We start from the raw sequence: 20,967 nt of genomic DNA on the forward strand, positions 1-20,967 counted from the left end.
CTGTGTAGCCGTGGCTCTGGCTGTCCTGAAACTTGCTCTGTAGACCAAGGCTGGCCTTGAACTCAGAAGTCACACTGCCTCTGCCTCCCAAGTGCTGGGATTACAGGTGTGTGCCACTACATCTGACTCCCCTTTGGGTTCTTTAACTGATTTGTTTTTGAGATAGGGTCTCATGTAAATTAGGTTGGTCCTAAACTCACTATGTGGCTAAGAATGACCTTATCCTCCCAATCTGCCTGCTCCCAACCTCTGAGTGTAGAATGGTAGGTATATACCACATGACCAGTTATCTGTGTTTATGTAGCTTGAGGTTAACCTCAAACTCAATATTCTCCTGCCTCAGTCTCATGAGTCCTGCAATTATAGGTTTGTACTACTCTTCCTGGTCTATTTTTCCCAAGATAACTTTTGGTCTCAATTAGTTGCCTATAACCAGCCATTCCTCATCCTTCCCTGGATGTACACTGAGCTCTCTTTACTCACGTGGAGACTGGTGGACTCCCAGAAGACCCCTCTCCTAGTGAATTGAAAAAATGAGTATCAGTAGCTTTTTAGCTTCTTGTTTAGCCAAGCTGCTCGTACCTTGTCACTTCCACGAAGTCCAAGGCTATTGACCTGACCCTCGAATCACCCGAGGCCTCTTGCTGGTGGGTCATGGAGTCCCCTATTGATCATTTCACCATGCAATGGAAGGTTCTAGCTATCTACCACCTCCCACTCTGGTCATCTTAGATCTTAGCCAGTGCAGATCCAGACTCTTCTCCAAGTCAAGAGTTTCGAGAACTTTCTGGAACCAAAGTGTGGCCCCAGGCCTCTCTGTCACTTTCCCATGTCCACACTCAGCATTACAGCTGCCCCCCTTCTTTGTTGTCTGACCCTTAGTTACTCACTAGTTTCAGTGTCACCCCTTACTGGAATGTACTCTTCAGCTCCTGAGACTGGAATAGCCCCCATGTTCCCTTAAGCTCTGTAAAGTGCATTAGTACCTGTTACTAACATTTGTTTTTCTTTGTGTATCTGTATGCATATGATGTGTGTATATACATGTTCATGCATTTGAGTGTGGGCATGCTGTGACATGGCATGTGTGTGGCCACAGAGGACAACCTCAGATGTCCATTTCACTTCCCACTTTATTCGAGGTCATCTCCGTTGTTAGCTGCTGCGTATGCCAGGCTAGTTGGTTGAAAGTTCCAAGGGACGCTCCTGTCTCTGCCTCCCATCTCACCTAGGAGCATGAGGATTATAGAATCACACCCAGCTTTATATGGGTTCTGGGGTTTTAAACCCAGGTCCCCCCCTGAGCTATCTCCCAGTCTACCTGTTCCTAACATTGTAAACAGACAGGGAGTTTGAAGCCATCCTGGGCTACAGGGTAAGAGTCTGTCTCAAAACAACCATAAAAATAAAATCAACAAACCCACAACTGCATATAAACTAACAATAATAATTAGAAAAGAGGTCATGAATTTGAGGAGTGGGGGGAACACAGAAGAAGCTAAGAGGGAGAGGAAGGAATGGGAATGTTGGAAACAAACTTATGTATAAAATTCTCAAAAACAAACAAACAAACAAACAAACAAACAAACCAAAACCCAAGTTTTCGGAAGATGGCTCAGCAGTTAAAAGCACTTGTTGCTCTTTCAAAGGATCCATGTTCGATGCCCAGAAGCTACATGCCAGCTAGCCTCTGACACCCTCTTCTGGCCTGTGAGTGCACTGCATGCATGTGGTACACAGACTATACATTCAGGCAAAACACCTTTAACATTAAAAGTACATATCCATTTTTAAGAGGAAAAAAGTAAAATTTAAATAACGAACAGAACAAAACCCAGAGATTTGAGAGAAGGCTCATTCATCAAGAGCGCTTGCTGCCGTTCCAGAGGATCCGAGTTTGGTTCACATCAGGTGGCTCTCAATTACCTATGACTCCAACTCCAGGGAGGATGACACCTTTTACTGGCCCCCATGGACACTCATATACATGTGGCATACACTTACATAGACACACATCAATAAAAATAAAACCTTAGCCGGGCAGTGGTGGTGCACGCCTTTAATCCCAGCACTTGGGAGGCAGAGGCAGGCGGATTTCTGAGTTCGAGGCCAGCCTGGTCTATAGAGAGAGTTCTAGGACAACCAGGGCTACACAGAAAAACCCTGTCTCAAACAAACAAACAAAAAAACAACAACAACAAAAAAAAAAACAAAAAAAAATCTTTATTTTTTAAAATTTGATTTCAATTTTTAAAAACTGTTTAATGATTCTTTGTGAATTTTGCATCATGTACCACAATCCCACTTACCTCCTTAAATTTAATTTTATGTGATGGGTGTTTGCCTGCTAGTATATCTCTGTATCGTATGCATAACTAGTATCCAGAAGGCTAGAAGAGGGCATTGGATGCCCAGAACTGGAGTTAGAGATAGTTGTGAGCTGCCACATGGATGCTGAGAATTGAATCTGGGCCTTCTGAAAAAAAAAAAAAAAATCAGTGCTCTTAGCCATTGAGTCATCTTTCCAGGCTCTAAAGAGCACTCGGAAGGCAGAGCCAGTGGGTACCTGTAAGTCTGAGGCCAGCTTGATCTACATACTAAGTTCCAGGGCAGCTAAAGTTGCATAATACAGAAATCCTGTCTCAAAAACAAAAACAAAACAAACAAACAAACAAACAACTCTAAATAGAAAATCTCGGCCGGGCGGTGGTGGCACATGCCTTTAATCCCAGCACTTGGGAGGCAGAGGCAGGCGGATTTCTGAGTTCGAGGCCAGCCTGGTCTACAGAGTTAGTTCCAGGACAGTCAGGGCTACACAGAGAAACCCTGTCTCGAAAAACAAAAAAAAAAACAAAAAAAAAAAAAAACAAAAAAACAAAAAAAACAAAAAAAAGAAAGAAAGAAAGAAAGAAAGAAAGAAAGAAAGAAAGAAAATCTTAAGAGCCGGGCAACTCAGAAGGGCAGAGGCAGTGGTATTAATTACTGAGTTCAAGGTCAGCCTGGTCTATGGAGTGAGTTCCAGGACAGCCAGGGCTACACAGGGAAACCCTGTCTTGAAAGAAAGAAAGAAAGAAAGAAAGAAAGAAAGAAAGAAAGAAAGAAAGAAAGAAAGAGAGAGAAAGAGAGAAAAGGAAGAAAAAAAGGAAAAGAAAAGAAAGGAAAAGAGAGAAAAGAAAATTCTCTCAAACAAAATCTAGGATGTAGTTCAGTGGAACTGTGTTTGCCTCTGTTGATCATGGCTCCAAACATCCAACATCATGAAATAAATACATACATAAATTAATGTGACCGACACATGTAATCTCAGCTTGGGAAATGGAGACAGGAGGGTTAGGAACTAATGGGCTTCGTTTTGTTCATAGTGAGTGACAGAGAAGCCTGCATTCTACCAGGCCCTGCCTAACCATTAGTCACTAGGTCAGGAGGGCATGATGTTGAAAACCTTTAATCCTAGGGAGGCAGAGGCCAGCGGATCTGAATGGAGGCAGATTTCATCTTGGTCTACAGAGTGAGTTCCAGGACAGTCAGGGCTACACAGAGAAAAACCCGGGCTAGAAAACCATAAACAAATGAACAAACAAACAGAAGTAGTATATTCAGATAGCTATGTTCTTCATTTTTTTCTCATACTCTTAAATGTTTTAGATTTACTTCAGTTAGTATGTGCTGGGGCCTTTCTGTATGGTGAGTTTTATGTAAGAACACTACTGACCTGCAGTAAGAAAGTGAGAACCTGGGGCGTGCTATGGAGGGTAAAGACAGGGAACAAACACCTAATCTGAGAGGACTAGGGAGGCAAGGAGGTATGCCTGTCATGTGATGTGTGTGTGTGTGTGTACACGTGTGCCAGTGCAAGTGTCTGTAAAAAGCCCAGAAGTCATCCTCAAGTATTGTTCCTCAGGAGTGGTCTACTTGTCTGTTTGTTGTTTGAGACAGGGTCTTTCACAGGAACCTGGAGCTCACCAATTAGGCTAGAGGGCCAGTGAGCCCCAGGATTCCCCTGTCTCTGACTCCCCCTGTAATGGGATTACAGGTCAGACACTTTGCTTGACTTTTTATGAGGCTGTTTGGGTAGAATTCAGGTTCTCACGCTTGTGAGGCTAGTTCTTTACCCACTGAGCTCTTTGACCAGCCCACCTCTTGTTTTTCTACTAGGAAGAACAAGCTTGCTTGTAAGGCCTCCCTGAACCATGCTGGAAGTCCCATCTGGACTGACAGTCCTGAGTGGGGAGAGGAATGTGGAGAATTCATAGTCTACTGAGCACGCGCAGCTGGTAGGTCGACCTTAGAGCTGGGTCCTTGGAGATAATGTGTCTGCAACAGTAGGCTTGGGGGGAAACACAGGTGCTGCAGGGAAGGACCGGAAGGATCCCTCTGAGAGGAAGGTAGTGTTGGGGGACTGTCACCACTGGTCAGTATGCACAGAACCCAGAGAGGCAGTCCTCACAACCTCTGCTCCGGCTCACATCCTCATCTGGGCTGTGTGTTGAACTGGGGCCCCTGGAGCCAGTCCCAATCTGTTTCCTTCTATTCTTTGACAGGAAGCTCCTGGAGAGCCAGCCCCCGCCCCCGCCCTCACCCCCGCCCCATCATACCCCAGCACTCCCTCTCTCTTCTCTACTATGGACAGAGAATACACTGAGGAGCCTGCTACACACCCAGCTGATCTGGGGACCAACGGAGCCATGAGGCTGGGTTCGGCAATCCTAGGTTTACTCCTGCTCCAAGGTAAGATGCGATTGCCACTTTTCTCCAAGCCTCCCCTCCCCCTCCCCGTCCTCCTCCTCACTCCTCCTCCCCACATGTTCCCATCCAGAGCTCTGCTTGTAGAAGGGAAATTCCAGAACATTTCCATTAAGGGGATCGGCTGGCCTGGAGGATAGGAATTACCACTCTGGTCAAACAGACTCTGTTCGACTGTTATGATATTTTCTAGGGCTCCCTCATAGAGTCTGGGCCCCCAAAAGGTGGGGAGTGGGTGGCTTGATGAATGACAGAACCTGAAAGTTCTTTCCAAGGAGTATACAAGCAGAAGTTTGTGGCTGCCCTGTCAATACTCTACTGATACAGGCACCATGGTCACTCTATGGAAAGTTCTAGGACAAAATGGTCTGCACCTTGGGCTCCACGGTGGCCTTCTCTTTTGTTCTTACCTGTGAAGAACTACAAGCTCTGAATTTCAAATGCTGACTTTAATCTCAAGTCACATCAAGAGGGTTTTTGGTTAGACACAAAGAACTCTTTGCCAAGGAAGATACACACACAGCACAGGGGCTGGTTGAGATGACTGAAACACCTCTCAGACGTCGTTGGCAGTCATGAGTGGGGTCTTGAGGCAGGATCCTCTAGTTAGGAAGCCTTTGCTGGGAACCATGAGAAAGAAGTCCAGGACACTCTGATTCACAGGGCAGCAACTTCCCTTTGTCACCCCGCCCCAGCCACCACCCCTGGTTCTTTGTGGAGGACATCTGAGGCTGTGTACCAAGCAATGGGAAAATGGGCCAGAGTGCTTAGGAGAAAGGGTCTGTGTTCCAGAAAATGCTGCAAGACAGGCTGGGGTCAACACTTACACCCTTTCTTGCCCATTAATTCCCACAGGGGAGAGTCAGAAGTAATGTGAGGGACTTATGAGGGATTCTGCAGGCCTTCCAAATGCACAGCATCTCCTAATGTCAGCCTAGACTTGGTCTAACCCACTGGTACCCAGCTTGTCCAACCTCTTCATCCAGGAGCTCACAGCAGTTGTCAGCATCATTTTGATGGCTGAGGAATTTTCTGGAGCAAATTCAAGCCAACACAGGGGCTGGACTGTAGAGAGAGTCAGCTGGTCTTTAGATTTGGAGAAATCAAGAGAATGGAGCACAAATATAAATGTCTAGCACTGATTGAGCAAGTGTTATCAGGGGCTGTGTGCTTTATATGTATTTTCTTTTCCCCTCAACAGCTTAGGAGACTCTCCCCAACCCCATCCCTATGGTGTGATGCTGAGAATCCAAGTAAGGCTTAGGTAGAGAGGCTTGCAGGCAGTGAGTGAAGCCAGAACTCAAATATCCTGCTTTTTTTCTCTCTTGTGGTGCTGGGGATTGATCCTAGGGTCTCACACAAGCTCATACATGCTAGGTAAATGCTCCACCACTGAGGTACATCCCCCAAATGCTTTTCAGCACTAAACTATGCTGCTGAGGAAAACAGGGGTGTGGGCAGGGTTAGACTGGAAGGAAATGAAGCAGGTAGGGATCAGGAAGCAGGTCAGGAAAGTTAGGAATTCTTGTGGCCACAGCTCTTTGGGTGTCTGTGTGTCCCCTGGTCAGAGGCACCAGGCCTACAGAAGCACACATTTCTGAAGTCCATCCTCTGCTCACCCAAGAATTTTTACAGATAACAAGTTGGGAGGAGTCAGGTAAGAGACAGAGTACAGGCCTTTATGGCTTGATGTTTGTGCCCTGGGAACTCCTTAAAACCTTATAGATCATCTTCTAGATATATTTAGAAAGGCAGGTGCACTCGGACTTCAAGTCCTCCCAGAACTAATATAAAATGTATGTAGCGCTTGAACAGGAAGCAATTGTCTTCAGAGGTTTTGAATGGAAAGGGTCAGCCCAGGCTCATCCCGCGCTGGAAAGGATTCTTCCTAGCCTGGGATTCTTGTAATATTTACTTCTTTCTGGAACCTCTACCCACAAAGGAGCAGGGATGTGAGAGACCTTGACCTGGAGAAACACATCTCAGGGCTAAATAAGCGTTGGTTTGCAAACAATTCCACAGTATCTAAGCGTGGGTTGCTCCATGTGGATAGTGTGGATGGCTCCTTGGAAGAACTGGTAAAGCCTTAAGGAAAATAAACAGACCAGCAGGCTGCTACCGCCTGGGTTGGGTCCTTGGAATTCAGCTGCCTCAGTTCTGCCGGGGTCTGGGTCTGATGCTTCCCTAATGAAGAAAAGTCGAGGAAACACTAGGAGCAGAGTGGCCACCTCGATCCCAGCCTGCATGGAGGGCGTGGCTCCAGATGGGCGGTTCTGTTCCTGTGTTTTTCTTGCACATTGTTCATAGGTTTCAAGAATGATTTCATTGTGGAAAGTGAGCAAACATAACCTGGCCTTCTGGGTCCCCCCTCCACGCACACATAAAAGCATACACATATCAACGCAGAGGACTATAAACACACGTGTGTACAAACAGAATAGCTAACAAGAGCTCCAACTACTACTGCGGGTAACCTCCTCCCTGGGTTTGGACTAGAACAACCATGTTTTAACTCACCTCTGCCTGTGAGAGGGAACCAGTCCCTCCGTCCAGCGCTTCCTCTCCTGTGGGATATACCTCAGAACTTGTTTCCTGGGCAGGCCATTACCTCCGGTTGGGGAGAGGAGGAAAGGGGAGGGGAGGGGAGGGGAGGGGAGGGGAGAGGAGGGAGGGAGGAGAGAGAGAGAGAGAGAGAGAGAGAGAGAGAGAGAGAGAGAGAGAGAGCAGGCATAAACCCTAAACGTTACCCAATTTCATTTACCTTCCCCTCCCCTTCCTTTAGACTGGAGCCACAGTGACAGGTTTCACAGGAGGAAACAAGGAAGGCCAGGAGTGCAGAGATCCAGAGTTCTGTGTGTGTGACCAGATGTGTCGCTAGTTTAAATAACTGTCCTCTAGACTTGTGTCAGGGCGGTGATATAACTATTGAGGACTGAAGACACAGTAGAAGGCTCTAGGACTCTGAACCAAGAGCTGATGGTGACAAGCCCTTATCCTTTAATCCTCTGCCAAGCATGCCTGACTTCTAGCATGGGTGTTAGAACTAGCCGAAAGCCCTAGTTTCTGTCATGGGCTCTGCTTGGCAGAGTTACCGAAGCAGTCTATATTTTGTTTTGGTTTGGTTTTTTGAGACAGGGTCTCTCTATGTAGCCCTGGCTGTCCTGGAACTCAATGTGTAGACCAAGCTGGCCTTGAACTCAAAGAGACATGCCTACCTCTGCCTCCTGAGTTCTGGGATTGAAGGCATGCGCCACCATGCCCAGTCACGGTCTGTGCATCTTTGCTTTCTCTCACAGGCTACAGCTCTCAGCCTACACCAGCTCAGACCTCTCAGGGTAAGATCTGTGGCCTACTCCAGCATTTGTGCCTAAGAGTTTAGGAAGGTATTACAGGAGCGGGGCTCAGGTCTCTCTTTTTCACTGAAAGCAGGTGATGGGAGCTTGGGCCAAAGGTCTCGGGGGGCTCATTCAACTGGCCTAATCTAACATGCCTGGAGAGGGAAGAGATGAACAGTCAGAGGTAGAGGAGGGGAGGGAAAGAGGAAAACAAACATACAAACAACAACAAATCTAGCTTCAGAGACAAAGAGAAGGGCACAGAACTGTTGGAAGATAGAGGTAGCAGACCCCTCAAATGCTGTGTTTCAGGGATTTTCAGGAGTCTGAGCCCCCAGCCAGTTTCTGTCAGTTCAGGTGAGTGAATGCGTGTGGCTGTGGAGAAGCTCACCTCTTCCCTCCCATGCCCACCCAGCCATTCAGACCGACTTGAGCCTAGGGGTTCAGATGGGCAGGGGGTATGGAGCCAGCAGTTCTGCCCCATATGCTCTCTCCATCTGCTTCTGTCCTTGCAGGGGACCGATCTTCCTCAGAGCCTGGCAGCTTGGGGCTTCGGCTTAGCACCATTACCCCAGGTACTCGACTATTGAGACTGAAAATGGTGGCCAGCGAAGGCCCCAGTGGAGCAGGATACAGTTTGGGCTCTGCAGGAGGATGCAGAGCCTGTGGCAGAAGGGACAAGCAAACAGGGCCTCACACTGGTGTTTCCAAAGCAAGGGAGCAGAAGTGGGTGTCACCGGACCCACCCAGATGTCAGCCTCTGCAGACTCCAGCTCTGGGGTCCTTCCCATGGGCAGTGGCCTGGAGAACTGAGCCAGCAAAGGAATGAGATGAAAAAGTGGAAACTGTGGGGTTGGTTCGGGGGTGGGGGGTGGGGAGATGCTTTCTAAGCAGAGCAGACTGCAAAGAGCAAGGCTCAGAGAGATGAGCCAGAGAATAGCTCCTTCTGGAATTGAAGGTGGTGACAAAGGAGGGCTGGGGCTGTAGCTCCCGGGCACAGTGCTTGCCTATTATAAAAGACATCTTGCGTTCAATCACCAGCACCACACACAAGAAAAGGATCAGAAGGAAAGGATATTTTGGACTAAGGAACCCTCTCTGTGCATATTATAGCTGGCCATATGTACTCCCCCATCCACAGAAATTCTACAGAAGTCATCTCAGGCCTCCTTGGTATCCAGTCAACCTGTGACGCCAAAGTCAAGCACCATGGATAAACACTCCCTTTCCTTGCCTGACTTGAAGTCATTCCAGCTACAGAAGCACACACTGGGACCTAGTGAGTACCCAGGGCAGGCGGGCAGGAGGTGATGGACCCTGGGTATGTCTGGATGGGTTCCTTCTTCCTTTAGTCAGGTGCTCTCAGTGAGGGAGTGTAGTCTCTTAAGTCTAGAAACTACACCAGTGGTGCCCTGGTTTGGGACATTACAAGAAAGCACTGGGAAGAAGTAGAAACAGGGAGTCAGGTCTGGTCACAGTAAGGGTTAAACATGCCTGAATTTGGGATTGAGAAAAGAATGGATGAGGAAGGGAAATGGGAAAGGTTGGGAAAGGGCTTCTCAGGGTATGTTGGGAGGGATGGGACCCTCCATCTTGGCCATTTCCTTCCGGTGCAGGCACAGGGGCCCCAGAAAGCAGCAGCAGCAGCAGCAGCAGCAGCGGCAGCGGCAGCGGCAGCGGCGGCGGCGGTGGCAGCAGAGGAGGTATATCCAGTGTGTGTTCCCAGCAGAGAACAGTGAGACATGTCTATAACCCTTTCTTTCAAATCATCTTTTGGTCCTTAGACATTGTACACTCTCAGGCTTATTCAGGAAGTCAGCACAAATAAGGGTAGAAAATAGGTCTGAGGGTACTTGACTTGTGCAAGGGAAGAAAAACGTGACACTGGTCCTATTCTTCAAACACGTAGGTCATAGGGATTGAACTCAGGCCACCAGCCTTGGTGGCAAGCACCTTGACCTGTTGAGCCATTTAGCTAGCCCAATATCATTTTAAGAGGGCCAGAAACCTATGCCCCTTGCCTTTCACCCTGGCCCTTTAGGCCAATGTCTTCTTTCCTCCCATCTTCAACTGTTGGCAGAACATAGATGGCTCCACGTTGCCCAGTATGGCTTCCCTGTTTCTGCAGCATAAATCCTTTCTTCTGGGCACCATGTGGTGATGGGAAGCATCTTAATCTTTCTGGAATCTTCTAAAAACAGTAATGTGAGCAACTGGCCAGCTACTCATGTAGAGGTGTGAGGTCTGCATTGTTGGTCTTCAGGGGTCTGGCTGTAGCTGGACTGAGTCCTTTTCTGTGGGCTGTTAGCTCTCTGCAGGCTCTTACCTCAGGGCACCAGGAGAGAAGCTGATTCTCTTTGCCAGGTCTTGGCAGTCCCCTTCACTGATGCACCAACACCCACTCTGTTTCAGAAGCGTCTCTGGATGCTACTCCCAGTCCAGTAACCACCAGCCTTCGGACAGAAGAGGTGACCATCCTGCCTACCCCCACATCAGAGTCAGTGCTAACTGTGGCTGCCTTTGGTGAGATGGTAGAGAAGATGGGGCATGAGAGGGGACTCCACCTCAGGACTGATATAGACTCTGGTTAAGACACAAGTTCAAATCTCACCCATTCATTCTGGGGTGGACTTGCTGAGAAGCAAGGCCCTGATGGAAAGAAGTCTTGGCTCTCTTGGGTTCCATGTTCTTATAGATGATGTAGCTGGGCCAAGTATAGTACACCATAGTTAAGGGTACCAGCTAATAGATTACTCATTTTTCCAAAAGAAACACACACACACACACACACACACACACACACACACACACACACACCCCTACCTGGGCAGGGAACTCCAGACTCATCCTTATTGTCCCACCTCTTTCTCCTGCTCCCATCTCTTCCCTGCTCAGGTGTCATCAGCTTCATTGTCATCCTGGTGGTTGTAGTGATCATCCTGGTTAGTGTGGTCAGTCTAAGGTTTAAGTGTCGGAAGAACAAGGAGTCTGAAGGTAATTGTCTTGACCTGGGCTCCCTTGACCCTTGTGTTGCAGGAGCCTAAGCAGGGGGCTCAGGCTGATGGCAGCTGGGCCATGGGAAGGAATAGTACAGAAGCAGCATTTGATGAATTGGGGAGGTGGGTTTGGGTGGGCTCTGAGGGGAAGTGGACATCTGAGTTACAGTGTAGGACCCTAATCTGTGCCCTTGGGATTTTACAGATCCACAGAAACCAGGGAGTTCAGGGCTATCTGAAAGGTAAGATTTTAGAAGCTTATGAGAGGAATCTTCTGATTCCAAATCCCTTTACTCCAAGAGGAAAACAACTCTCTCTGCCTTCTGTACGCACGTGCACGCACACACATACACACACACACACACACACACACACACACACACACACACACACACACACACACACAGAGAGAGAGAGAGAGAGAGAGAGAGAGAGAGAGAGAGAATACAGAAATGCACACTTCCCCACCCCACACATATTCCCACCACTTGAAGACATGTGTCCCACAATTCTGCAGTCTTCACTGAAGCTGTGGCAGGCTGGCAGGCTCATCAGAGGTAAGTGAGGTTCTTCAGCACCAGGGCTCAGCTTCTGTTGCCTCTTCATGAAAATGCAGATTCTGATATAAGATATATTCTCTCTAAGCTGAAGAAACTTGTTGAAAACCTACTCTGAAGTCAGGTATGGTGGTGATGCATGCTTTTAATCCCCGCACTCAGGAGGCAGAGGCAGTCGGATCTCTGAGTTCAAGGTCAGCCTGGTCTACAGAGTCAGTTCCAGGACAGCCAGGACTACACAGAGAAACCCTGCCTTGGGAAATTAAAACAGAAACCTATTATGTACCATACACAATGACATACAAGTTGTGATATTATTTCAGATACTTACAGTATTTTTTTTCTTTTTCTGGAAGCATGAAGCATGCTTTGGAACCTGGAACATGACATTTTCCTAACTCTTACCTACCAAGTGCTGTTACACATGTACACTAACAACCAACTCAGCTTGAAAAAGAACAGAAAAAGACTAGGTTTAAACACAAATCTCATGGGTTTCAAAGCACATTCTCATTTTCTTATGATCCATCCCTAAGTAGAGTTTTCTGGCATGGAGACTGAAGGCACAGTGTCCTGCAGCCTCTTTACTTCCCGGTGCCCCACCCACACCTCGCTCTAACCCTGGCTTCTTCCCATCCCAGCTGCTCCACGGCCAACGGAGAGAAAGAAAGCATCACGCTCATCTCCATGAAGAATATCAACATGAACAACAGCAAAGGCTGCCCTTCAGCAGAAAAGGTACACTTTAAATTTCCTTTCCTTCCCCAAATTTACCCATTCCACCCCTCACCTCGCCTGCCACCCCTCAGTTTTATTTTCAGGCTCCGTCTGGTTCCTTAGCCAGAAAGGCTAAGGTCATGGCTGCTGACCCAGGCTCTTCCTCCCCTGCTTTCCAACATGACCCCTCCCAAGTTCACCCTTCCTCATTGCATATATGCATTTCAGATTCTTTAAAAGTGACCTTGAGTCGCCATGGGTCCACGTGTGATGTGGCTGTCCAGTGGCCATGAGGAAGAAGAGAGGAGACAAGATTGGTGAAGGCGGCAGACCACGCATAAGTTATTTTATTTCATGCCTGCTCCCAGCTCTTAAGGATATGAAATTCCTCTAGATCCAGAAGCAACCTACCACCTGAGAGACTCCTTCTCACTTGGAAACCATGCTAGACATTCGGCTTGCTCTTCCTCCTCCTCAGAAACTCAGGAATGAGGAGTCACTAGAGCAAGACTTAAGGAAATAATGAGGTAGACTGTCCATTCTAAAATTAAAATTATTTTCTGGCCTGGAATCCAGTTTCTTTTAAGGTCTATGTTCCCATCTATCTATTGACCTACCTCTCTCTTTCTTTCTTTCTTTCTCTCTTCCTTTCTTTCTTTCTTTCTTTCTTTCTTTCTTTCTTTCTTTCTTTCTTTAATGTGTGTGTGTGTGTGTGTGTGTGTGTGTGTGTACTGTGTCTGTGTGTATGCAGAAACTCACAGAGGGCATGGATCCCCTGCAACTGGAGTTACAGATTGGATTGTTGTGAGCTGCTCTGTAGGTAGTGGGAATTGAACCTGGATCTTCTCTGAGAGCTCTTAACTGCTGAACACTCTCTCTCTCTCTCTCTCTCTCTCTCTCTCTCTCTCTCTCTCTCTCCCTCTCCTTCACCCCCTATATACATCTCTTAGTAGCACTCTAGCAACTTTGGTGTTTTCTTTTCTAGGCCAGACAGACATGCCTTCATCTTTCTACCTCTGTGGGTACCTAGGAAGTCTTGTGTGGGTGAGGAATTTTTGCTAGATTTGCCTGTTGCCTGTCTTTTGTTTAATAATTTAATAATTTTCTTGTGTGAGTGGTAGTGGGGATTAAAACTCAGATTAGTGGGCTGGAGAGATGGATGGTTCAGAGCTTAAGAGCACTGACTGCTCTTTCAGACGTCCTGAGTTCAATTCTCAGCAACCACATGGTGGCTCACAACCATCAGTAATGAGATCTGTTGCCCTCTTCTGGTGTGTCTTCTGGTGTGTCTGAAGACAGCAACAGTGTACTCATATACATTTTTTAAAAATCTCAGGTAAGCATTCTATTTTGAGACCTTCTCACTAAGTTGTCCAGACTAGCCTTGAACTTATTCTGCAGTTTAGTAGGCATTGAATTTAACAATCCCCCTGCCTTAACCTCTTAAGTATCTAGGGTTACAAACCTGTGCAACCGCGCCCCAGGTTTGCTTGTCTTATTAGGTAAGGTAACCACTTTATTGGGTGAGTAACCACCTCAACAGAAGCAACAGGCTGTAATTGGTGACCAGTTGTCATCAATAACAAATGCAATCAGGCTATCAAGATGGCTCCATGGGTGGGGAAGCCTGGCATCAAGATTGATGACCTCAGCATTTCCACAAGGCAGAGACCCAACCCCTGCAGGCTTTTCTCTGCCTTCCACAAGTACCCACACATACAAACATAGGCACACCAAACAAACAAGCAAGAGTTTATTTTCAAAAACAATTAGAATTTAAGGGGCTGGAGAGATGGCTCAGTGGCTGAGAGCACTGGCTGCTCTTCCAGAGGTCCTGAGTTCAATTCCTAGCACCCACATGGCAGCTCACAACTGTCTGCAACTCCAGTTCCAGGGAATCTGACACCCTTGCATAGACTCATAGACACACATGCAGGCAAAACACTAAGGTACACAAAATAAAAGTAAATTACAGAAAAATTAAAATTTAGGCTGTGTGTGATGGCACATGCCTTTATCTCAGCACTTGAGAAATAGAGGCAGGTGAATCTCTGTGAGTTTGAGGCCAGCCTGCCCTACAAAGCTAGTTCTAGGTCAGCCTGTCTGAGGCCCTGTCTTAAAAACCAAAAGCTACCTGTCTGAGGCCCTGTCTTAAAAACCAAAATAAATAAATAAATAAATAAATAAATAAATAAATAAATAAATATTTAAATGTGATTACATAATTATTTCCCCTTCTGTTTCCTTCCTCCAGTCTCCCCCATAAACTACACACATACACACATGCACATGAGTGTACACGTGCACAAAATCTCAGCTTTTTATTCTCTAATTGTTATTGCCGATATCTAAAAATTCTTATTGTGTAAATACAACCTGTTGAGTCCATGTAGTGTTGCTAGTATGTATATGATTCCAGGCAGGGCTGGGCAAGATATATCCAGTGGGTATCAGATCACTAATTAGAAGGCTCATCCCTGGGGAAGGTTGTTTCTCCCACTTGTGGCATCCCTCAGCTGCTTGCAGTTCTCTGTGTAGGGGTGGGGTTCCTGAGGCTCCCTCTCTCTTTCACATTAGCACATTTGTTGGTATTGTACTTCCTCAGCTCTAAAATAAGAAATCTTCAGCTGGGCATGATGGTGCACACCTTTAATCCCAGCACTTGGAAGACAGTAGTCGGTGGATCTCTGAGTTCAAGGCCAGCCTCAAGTTCCAGGACAGACAGGGCTGCACAAAGAAACCTTGAAAAAAAAAAAAAAAAAAAGAAGAAAAGAAAAAAAGAAAAAGGAACTGTTTTCTTAGTAATAGGTGTTTGCTTCTAGATGTTAGTTTGGGAACAGTAGAGGAAACAGCTGTTGTGTGCTTCTGCAGTGCTTTTAGAACACAGAGAGAATATTGCTTACTAACTCTGCAGAAACAGTATGCCATTTTCTTCTGGTTTAAACTTCACAAGATGAGAAAAGAGAGGAAGAAGGAAAAATCTCATTCCCACCTCCCTTCTCATGAAGAGCAAATGAAAATTATTTTTTCTCTTTTAAAAAAAATGTATTTATAGGGGGCCGGAGAGATGAGTCAGCAGTTAAGAGCACCACCTGCTCTTCCAGAGGTCCTGAGTTCAATTCCCAGAAACCACATGGTGGCTCATAACCATCTGTAATGAGTTCTGTCTGATGCCCTCTTCTGGCATGAAAGTGTACATGCAGATAGAGCACTTGTATACATAAAATAAATAAATCTTGAAAGAAGCCGGGCAGTGGTGGCACACGCCTTTAATCTCAGCACTTGGGAGGCAGAGGCAGGCGGATTTCTGAGTTCGAGGCCAGCCTGGTCTACAGAGTGAGTTCCAGGACAGCCAGGGCTACACAGAGAAACCCTGTCTCAAAAAAAAACAAAAAAAAACACAAAAAACAAAAAAATCTTGAAAGAAAGGAAAGAAAGGAAGAAAGGAAGGAAGAAAGGAAGGAAGAGAAAAGAAAAAAAAGAAATAAACCCTTGCTTTAAAAGTATATTCTTTTAGTTGTATGGATGTGCTGTCTGCATGTGTGTCTGCACCATATGCAGTGTCCACAGAGACCAGAAGAGGGAGTCAGATCCCCTGGAACTAGAGTTTCAGTTGTGTGCTGGGACTCAAACCTGGATCCTCTGGAAGAGCAGCAGTCCTTTTAGCCACTGAGCCAGCTCTCCACCCCCACCTCCTCAAAACTATATTAAAACGAAAGTTTGATGAGATTGGGTGCTTTTCATCCCAGATTTTGGGAGCAGAGGTAGGCAGATCTCTGAGTTTAAGGCCAGTTTGCTCTACATAGCTAGTTTAAGGCTAGCCGGGGCTATATCTTAGAGACCTTATGGATGATGATGATGATGGTGATGGTGATGATGATGAGGCTGAAGATCAAGTGTGGTGTTTACACACATAATCTTAGTACTCTAGGAGGCTTGGACAGGAAAATTTTGAGATGGAGGTTAGCCCGGAGCTACACTGTAAGATATATCTAAAAGAAAAGAGGGGCAGAAGAAATGGTTCATCAGTTAAGAAGAATTGTTGCTCTTCCAGAGGATTCGAGTTACATTTCCAGCACAAAGGTCACAACATCTCTAACTCCAGCTCCAGGGATCTGCCCGTCTTCTGACCTCTGAGAGCACACACGTGTGTACATACCCACACATACCACACAAAATTAATCTTAAAAAATTAAAGACAGCATATATCTTTAATCCTAGTACTCCAGAGTCAGAGTCAGAGTCAGAAGGGCCTGTGTAAGTTCAAAGTTAGCAAGTTCTGCCCAGCCAGGCTGAACAGCGAGATCCTGTCTAAAAATAATTCTATGTTTAAAGGAAGAGTGGGAGCCAACGGCAGCTGCAGGCAGTTGCAGGCCTGTGAGTGTTCTGTAGACTTCCTGCTCTTTGTGTATTCGGAGAAGGAGCCGTACCTCGTCTTGTTCACCTCACACTCTACTGGGCAGGAGGAAGGGGAAGGAACTTGAGCAGTGAGAGCAGTCGGCCATTGTAGCAGACAACTTGAGGCACTACCACCCAGACCTCCCCTCAGAGTCACCGCATTTGTTCCCAAGCTGTGGGCTACTGAGGACACATGGTGCCTAATGGTTGGCTGGTGGCGGTGACTTCTACATATGGTTGTCTTCTTCATAATTGTGTTCCCTTACTTGTTATAATAATCCTTGGCATGCAATCTCCGTCTCAGGTCCATTTCCTGGAGTATTCAGCCCATACAGCAATACTCTAAGGCTTACTGAATTTTGCGACAGGATCTCCTTTATCCCAGGCTAGCCTGAAACTCACAATGTAGACAAGATAACCTTGAACTTCTTATCTTCTTGCCTTCACCTCTCAAGTGTAGATTTTTACTACCACACCCAGTTTTATTCGGTGCTGGGGATCAAACGAAGGCATCCATGTGTGTTAAACATATGGCCAAATGACTCCTGCTCCTAGTCCTGATGTACAGTGCTGTTCTTTCTCATACATGTGTATGTGCATTTACATGGGTGTGGGCACACATGTGTTGGTAAGTGGGAACACACATGTGTGCATTTGCATGTGGAGGCCAGAAATTGACAGACCACGTCTTCTTTACCACTCTCCCCCCATGCATTCAGGCATGGTCTCTCACTTGAACCCAGTTTCTTGGTCTGATTAGTTTAGCTATGCAGGTCACCCCAGGAAGACACCAATCTCCTTCCACTGGGATCACAGGCAAGCCTCCTCAGATTTTATATGGGTGCAAGGGATCCCCAAATTCATCCTCAATCTTATGTGGCAAGTACTTTTTAGCCACTGAGTCATCTATGCCCCGTATGACAGCATTTTTCCTACTTTAGATATATTTTATTTAAACCATACTTCCAAAAGCATGATTTATTATATCCATTACAGTACAAAAAGCTGTCATTGGCATGGAACTTTCCATGTGACATAACAATGTTTAGAAGTCTTGAATTCTGTGAGAATTGTTATCGTTCTGCCATGGAACTTGGTTCAGATGCTTAGTGTACTGAACTAATCAGGTCAAGGACATGGGTGGATTTCACTCTTGTTAACTCATATGACTTCTTCAGCACAAAGCCACACATTTTCCCCTGACTCTGGACAATGTACTGCAAATGTGAGCTGTTAGTCATAAGGTATTTATATATGGGAGGTGGAGGAACAAACTGGTATTAATATCTTTGAGACAGCAAGGCTCTCTCCCATCCTGCTGCTGACACTGCAGTATTACATCAGTATTGCTAAGTAACAATACTCTGGGGATGGGTCTAGGATGATCTCATTTAATGCTAGACTCTGTGCTCTGCAAACTATGTTGAGGGGGGTCTTTGGTAGGTTCCTACTTTGTATGTAAATACAAGAGTCCATCTCTGTCAGGAAATCCGAGTGCAGCTCTCTGCTGCTCTGGAGCTTCCCTGAGCCTGCATCTCTTCCTTGAAGTCTAGACAACAGGATGGTGACCATTTGCAAGACAACTTCCTCCCTTTTCTTATACAATACTACACAGTCCTAAAGCAGGAAGTTGGCTGTGTGTGTGTGTATGCGTGTGTGTGTGTGTGTGGTTATAGAATATCCTCATATTTCTTTGCTCAGCCTATGGGAAAGCAAGAAACACAGCACTAGCTCAGGTACACAGGCCCCAACTAAAACAAGGAAAATGTACCCAGTATCTTTCTTTTTTCAGGCACGGATGGAGCAAACCTCACATCAATATTTCCACCAACAAATATTTTTGTCGTGGATAAAACTGATAAAATACTGGCCGCAGGCTTCCTTGCTCTTAACTCTGACACATAATTTCTCAAAGCCAGACTAGTCCCACTAAATTCTATGTAAACCTGCCCAAAACCTTGTGCTTTTGATTGCCAGTCACCTGGATTTGTGGGTATTTTTCCTTTTGTGTGTGTGAAATTTTTCCTGGATTTGTGGATCTGTCCTTTTCCTGCAACTTTTGCACACATTGCCTTCCTGACAACTGGCTTGGAGATCCCAATTCTCCTCCTGTATTCCCTCCAAGAAGTTCAGCTATTTTTATTTTTTAGTTATATGGATATGTGCATGTGTGTGTAAGCAGTTGCGTGTGTGAATGCAGGTGCCTGTGAAGCCCAGAAGAGGATGTGGGGATGCCTGTAGTTGTGAGCCATCTGACATGGCTCTGGGAACTGACCCTATAGGAGTGACAGTCCATGCTTTTGGGTACAGAGACACTTCTGCAGCCCCACCTCCCGGACAACCTCTGTCCTTGCTGCTGCTTGCTTTCCCTTGGCTCATCCACTTCACACAAACACAGATGTTGATGGACAGTAATGATTTCTGTTAGTTGGTGCATATAAAGAGCAACTGGCACAGAAGTGTTCTGTGTTGGGGTTTGGAACCCTAAGTTTGCCTAAGCGATGCAGAGAAATCCAGAAATGTCAGTGAGGGCATAAAGAAGCCAATGGGCACATTTTCATGCAATTACCTGAGAAGGGTACAATGCCACCACCGCCCACTTTTTTCTTTTTCTGGAAGGTTGCAGAGAATGGGGAGAGATTGCTCCTTGGGAAACCTCAGTTTTTCAGTTTTGCCCAACACACTCAAACCTGGACTCTGATCACAGTAATTGAATAATGCACGGTACTTCTCTGTCTAGCACTGCCACTCTCAGCCGGATACTTCTGAGTTGATGGTGCTCAGACATCTGTGACTACCTGCAGACTTCAACCCCCTGCCCTGGGAACCAAAGGCTGTACTTTATCTCAGGTTGCTAGTTTCTACAATCCCCACGCAGAAAACCTTTTATTCTGTACAAGCATGTAATGCACGCTCCTGATGAGGCCACAGAGCGCTAGCGGATCCTTCAGGACCCATGCTTCTGTCTTCCTAACCACTGAGCCATCTCTCCTGACCACATCCTGTCTTTTATTAGCACACTGTCACCTGAACTATATGAGCTGGTCATAGGCCCAGGGTCAGAGCTGGTCTTCAGCTTATCTCATGGTTTGGATGCTTGTCTTTCAAGTTTAAGAGTATAACATAACCCACCTAGTCATGATGCACAGTCCTTCCCACACCAATTCACTTTGCCATACACTTTTGAGACAAAGGTCTCATTCTATATTTCAGGCTACCCTCAAACTAGGATCCTCCAGCCCCTCTGGTACTACTGATAAGTACCTCCACATCTGGTATTATTTTCATTTTTGAGGCAAGGTCTCTTGTCTACCAGACTTGCCTTGAGCTCCTGATTCTTCCATTTCCTCTCTAGTACTAAGATTCGGGCGTATATCACTATGCCTGGCTTTATCCTTTGAACTTTCTGAAGTCAGGAGTGGGAAAGATCATTAGTTTTAATAGCTGGAGATGTGGGACAAAGGGGAAATCAGCTTCCTATCTCTTTTATTTTGTTATTCTTTTTCGACTATTTGTAGTAATAATGATTGCTAAATATACAGGCATGCAGATCTGGTTAGACATATTGAAGACTTTATGACATACCTAATACAGACTATTTACTACTAATTTACAATGTCACATCACAAAAGAATAGCTTTTGTTCTGCCATGATAGTCTGTAGTGCTGGCTAGTATTTGTTTAATATCAGACAAAGTGTTAAATACTTTATAAGTCAGCAATGCTAGGCTAATCTCTTACCCATTATGTTGTTCCCCTCTTAAATCAGATGACAATGATCAAATATCTACGCACTTGCCATCTTCTTTATAGTTATAGATTAGGGTTTAGGGCACAATGTCATTGTTAGGTGCTCTGTTTGCAATTGATATTACAAATGACACAAGCCTTTCAGGGTCAGTTGATTTGGTAGTTTTTGTTTTGCTTTGCTTTGTTTTGTAGATATGGTTTCTCTGAATAGCCAAGACTGTCCTGGAACTTGCTCTCATATTTCTCTTGTTCAAGGCTGGCCTCACAGAAATCCAACTGCCTCTGCCTCCTGAGTCCTGGGATTAAGGGTACGTACCACTACAGCTCAGCTTTTTAATTTTTTTTGTTTTTTACTTTTTTTTTTTTTTTTTTGGTTTTTCGAGACAGGGTTTCTCTGTGTAGCCCTGGCTGTCCTGGAACTCACTCTGTAGACCAGGCTGGCCTCGAACTCAGAAATCCGCCTGCCTCTGC

At 45.9% G+C, this 20,967-nt stretch overlaps 1 protein-coding gene across 4 annotated transcripts; it reads left to right on the forward strand.

The window, feature by feature from the left end:
* Positions 1 to 4,576: 4,576 nt before the first annotated feature.
* Ecscr (endothelial cell surface expressed chemotaxis and apoptosis regulator) lies at positions 4,577 to 12,919 on the forward strand. 4 transcript variants are annotated; one of them, XM_076912810.1, is made up of 11 exons: positions 4,577 to 4,728; positions 8,040 to 8,078; positions 8,391 to 8,435; positions 8,594 to 8,653; positions 9,220 to 9,357; positions 9,695 to 9,781; positions 10,491 to 10,601; positions 10,974 to 11,072; positions 11,280 to 11,316; positions 12,273 to 12,369; positions 12,577 to 12,919. In XM_076912810.1, the coding sequence occupies exons 1-11, from the start codon at positions 4,623 to 4,625 to the stop codon at positions 12,583 to 12,585; spliced, it is 828 nt and encodes a 275-aa protein (XP_076768925.1). In that variant the 5' UTR covers positions 4,577 to 4,622; the 3' UTR covers positions 12,586 to 12,919. The 4 variants fall into 4 exon arrangements, with proteins under 4 accessions (XP_076768925.1, XP_076768926.1, XP_076768927.1 ...); XM_076912811.1 differs by lacking the exon at positions 8,391 to 8,435; XM_076912812.1 differs by lacking the exons at positions 8,040 to 8,078; positions 8,391 to 8,435.
* Positions 12,920 to 20,967: the final 8,048 nt, after the last annotated feature.

Source organism: Arvicanthis niloticus, chromosome 14 (assembly GCF_011762505.2).
Source record: "Arvicanthis niloticus isolate mArvNil1 chromosome 14, mArvNil1.pat.X, whole genome shotgun sequence".
In the NCBI taxonomy this organism is placed as follows: Eukaryota; Metazoa; Chordata; class Mammalia; order Rodentia; family Muridae; genus Arvicanthis; species Arvicanthis niloticus.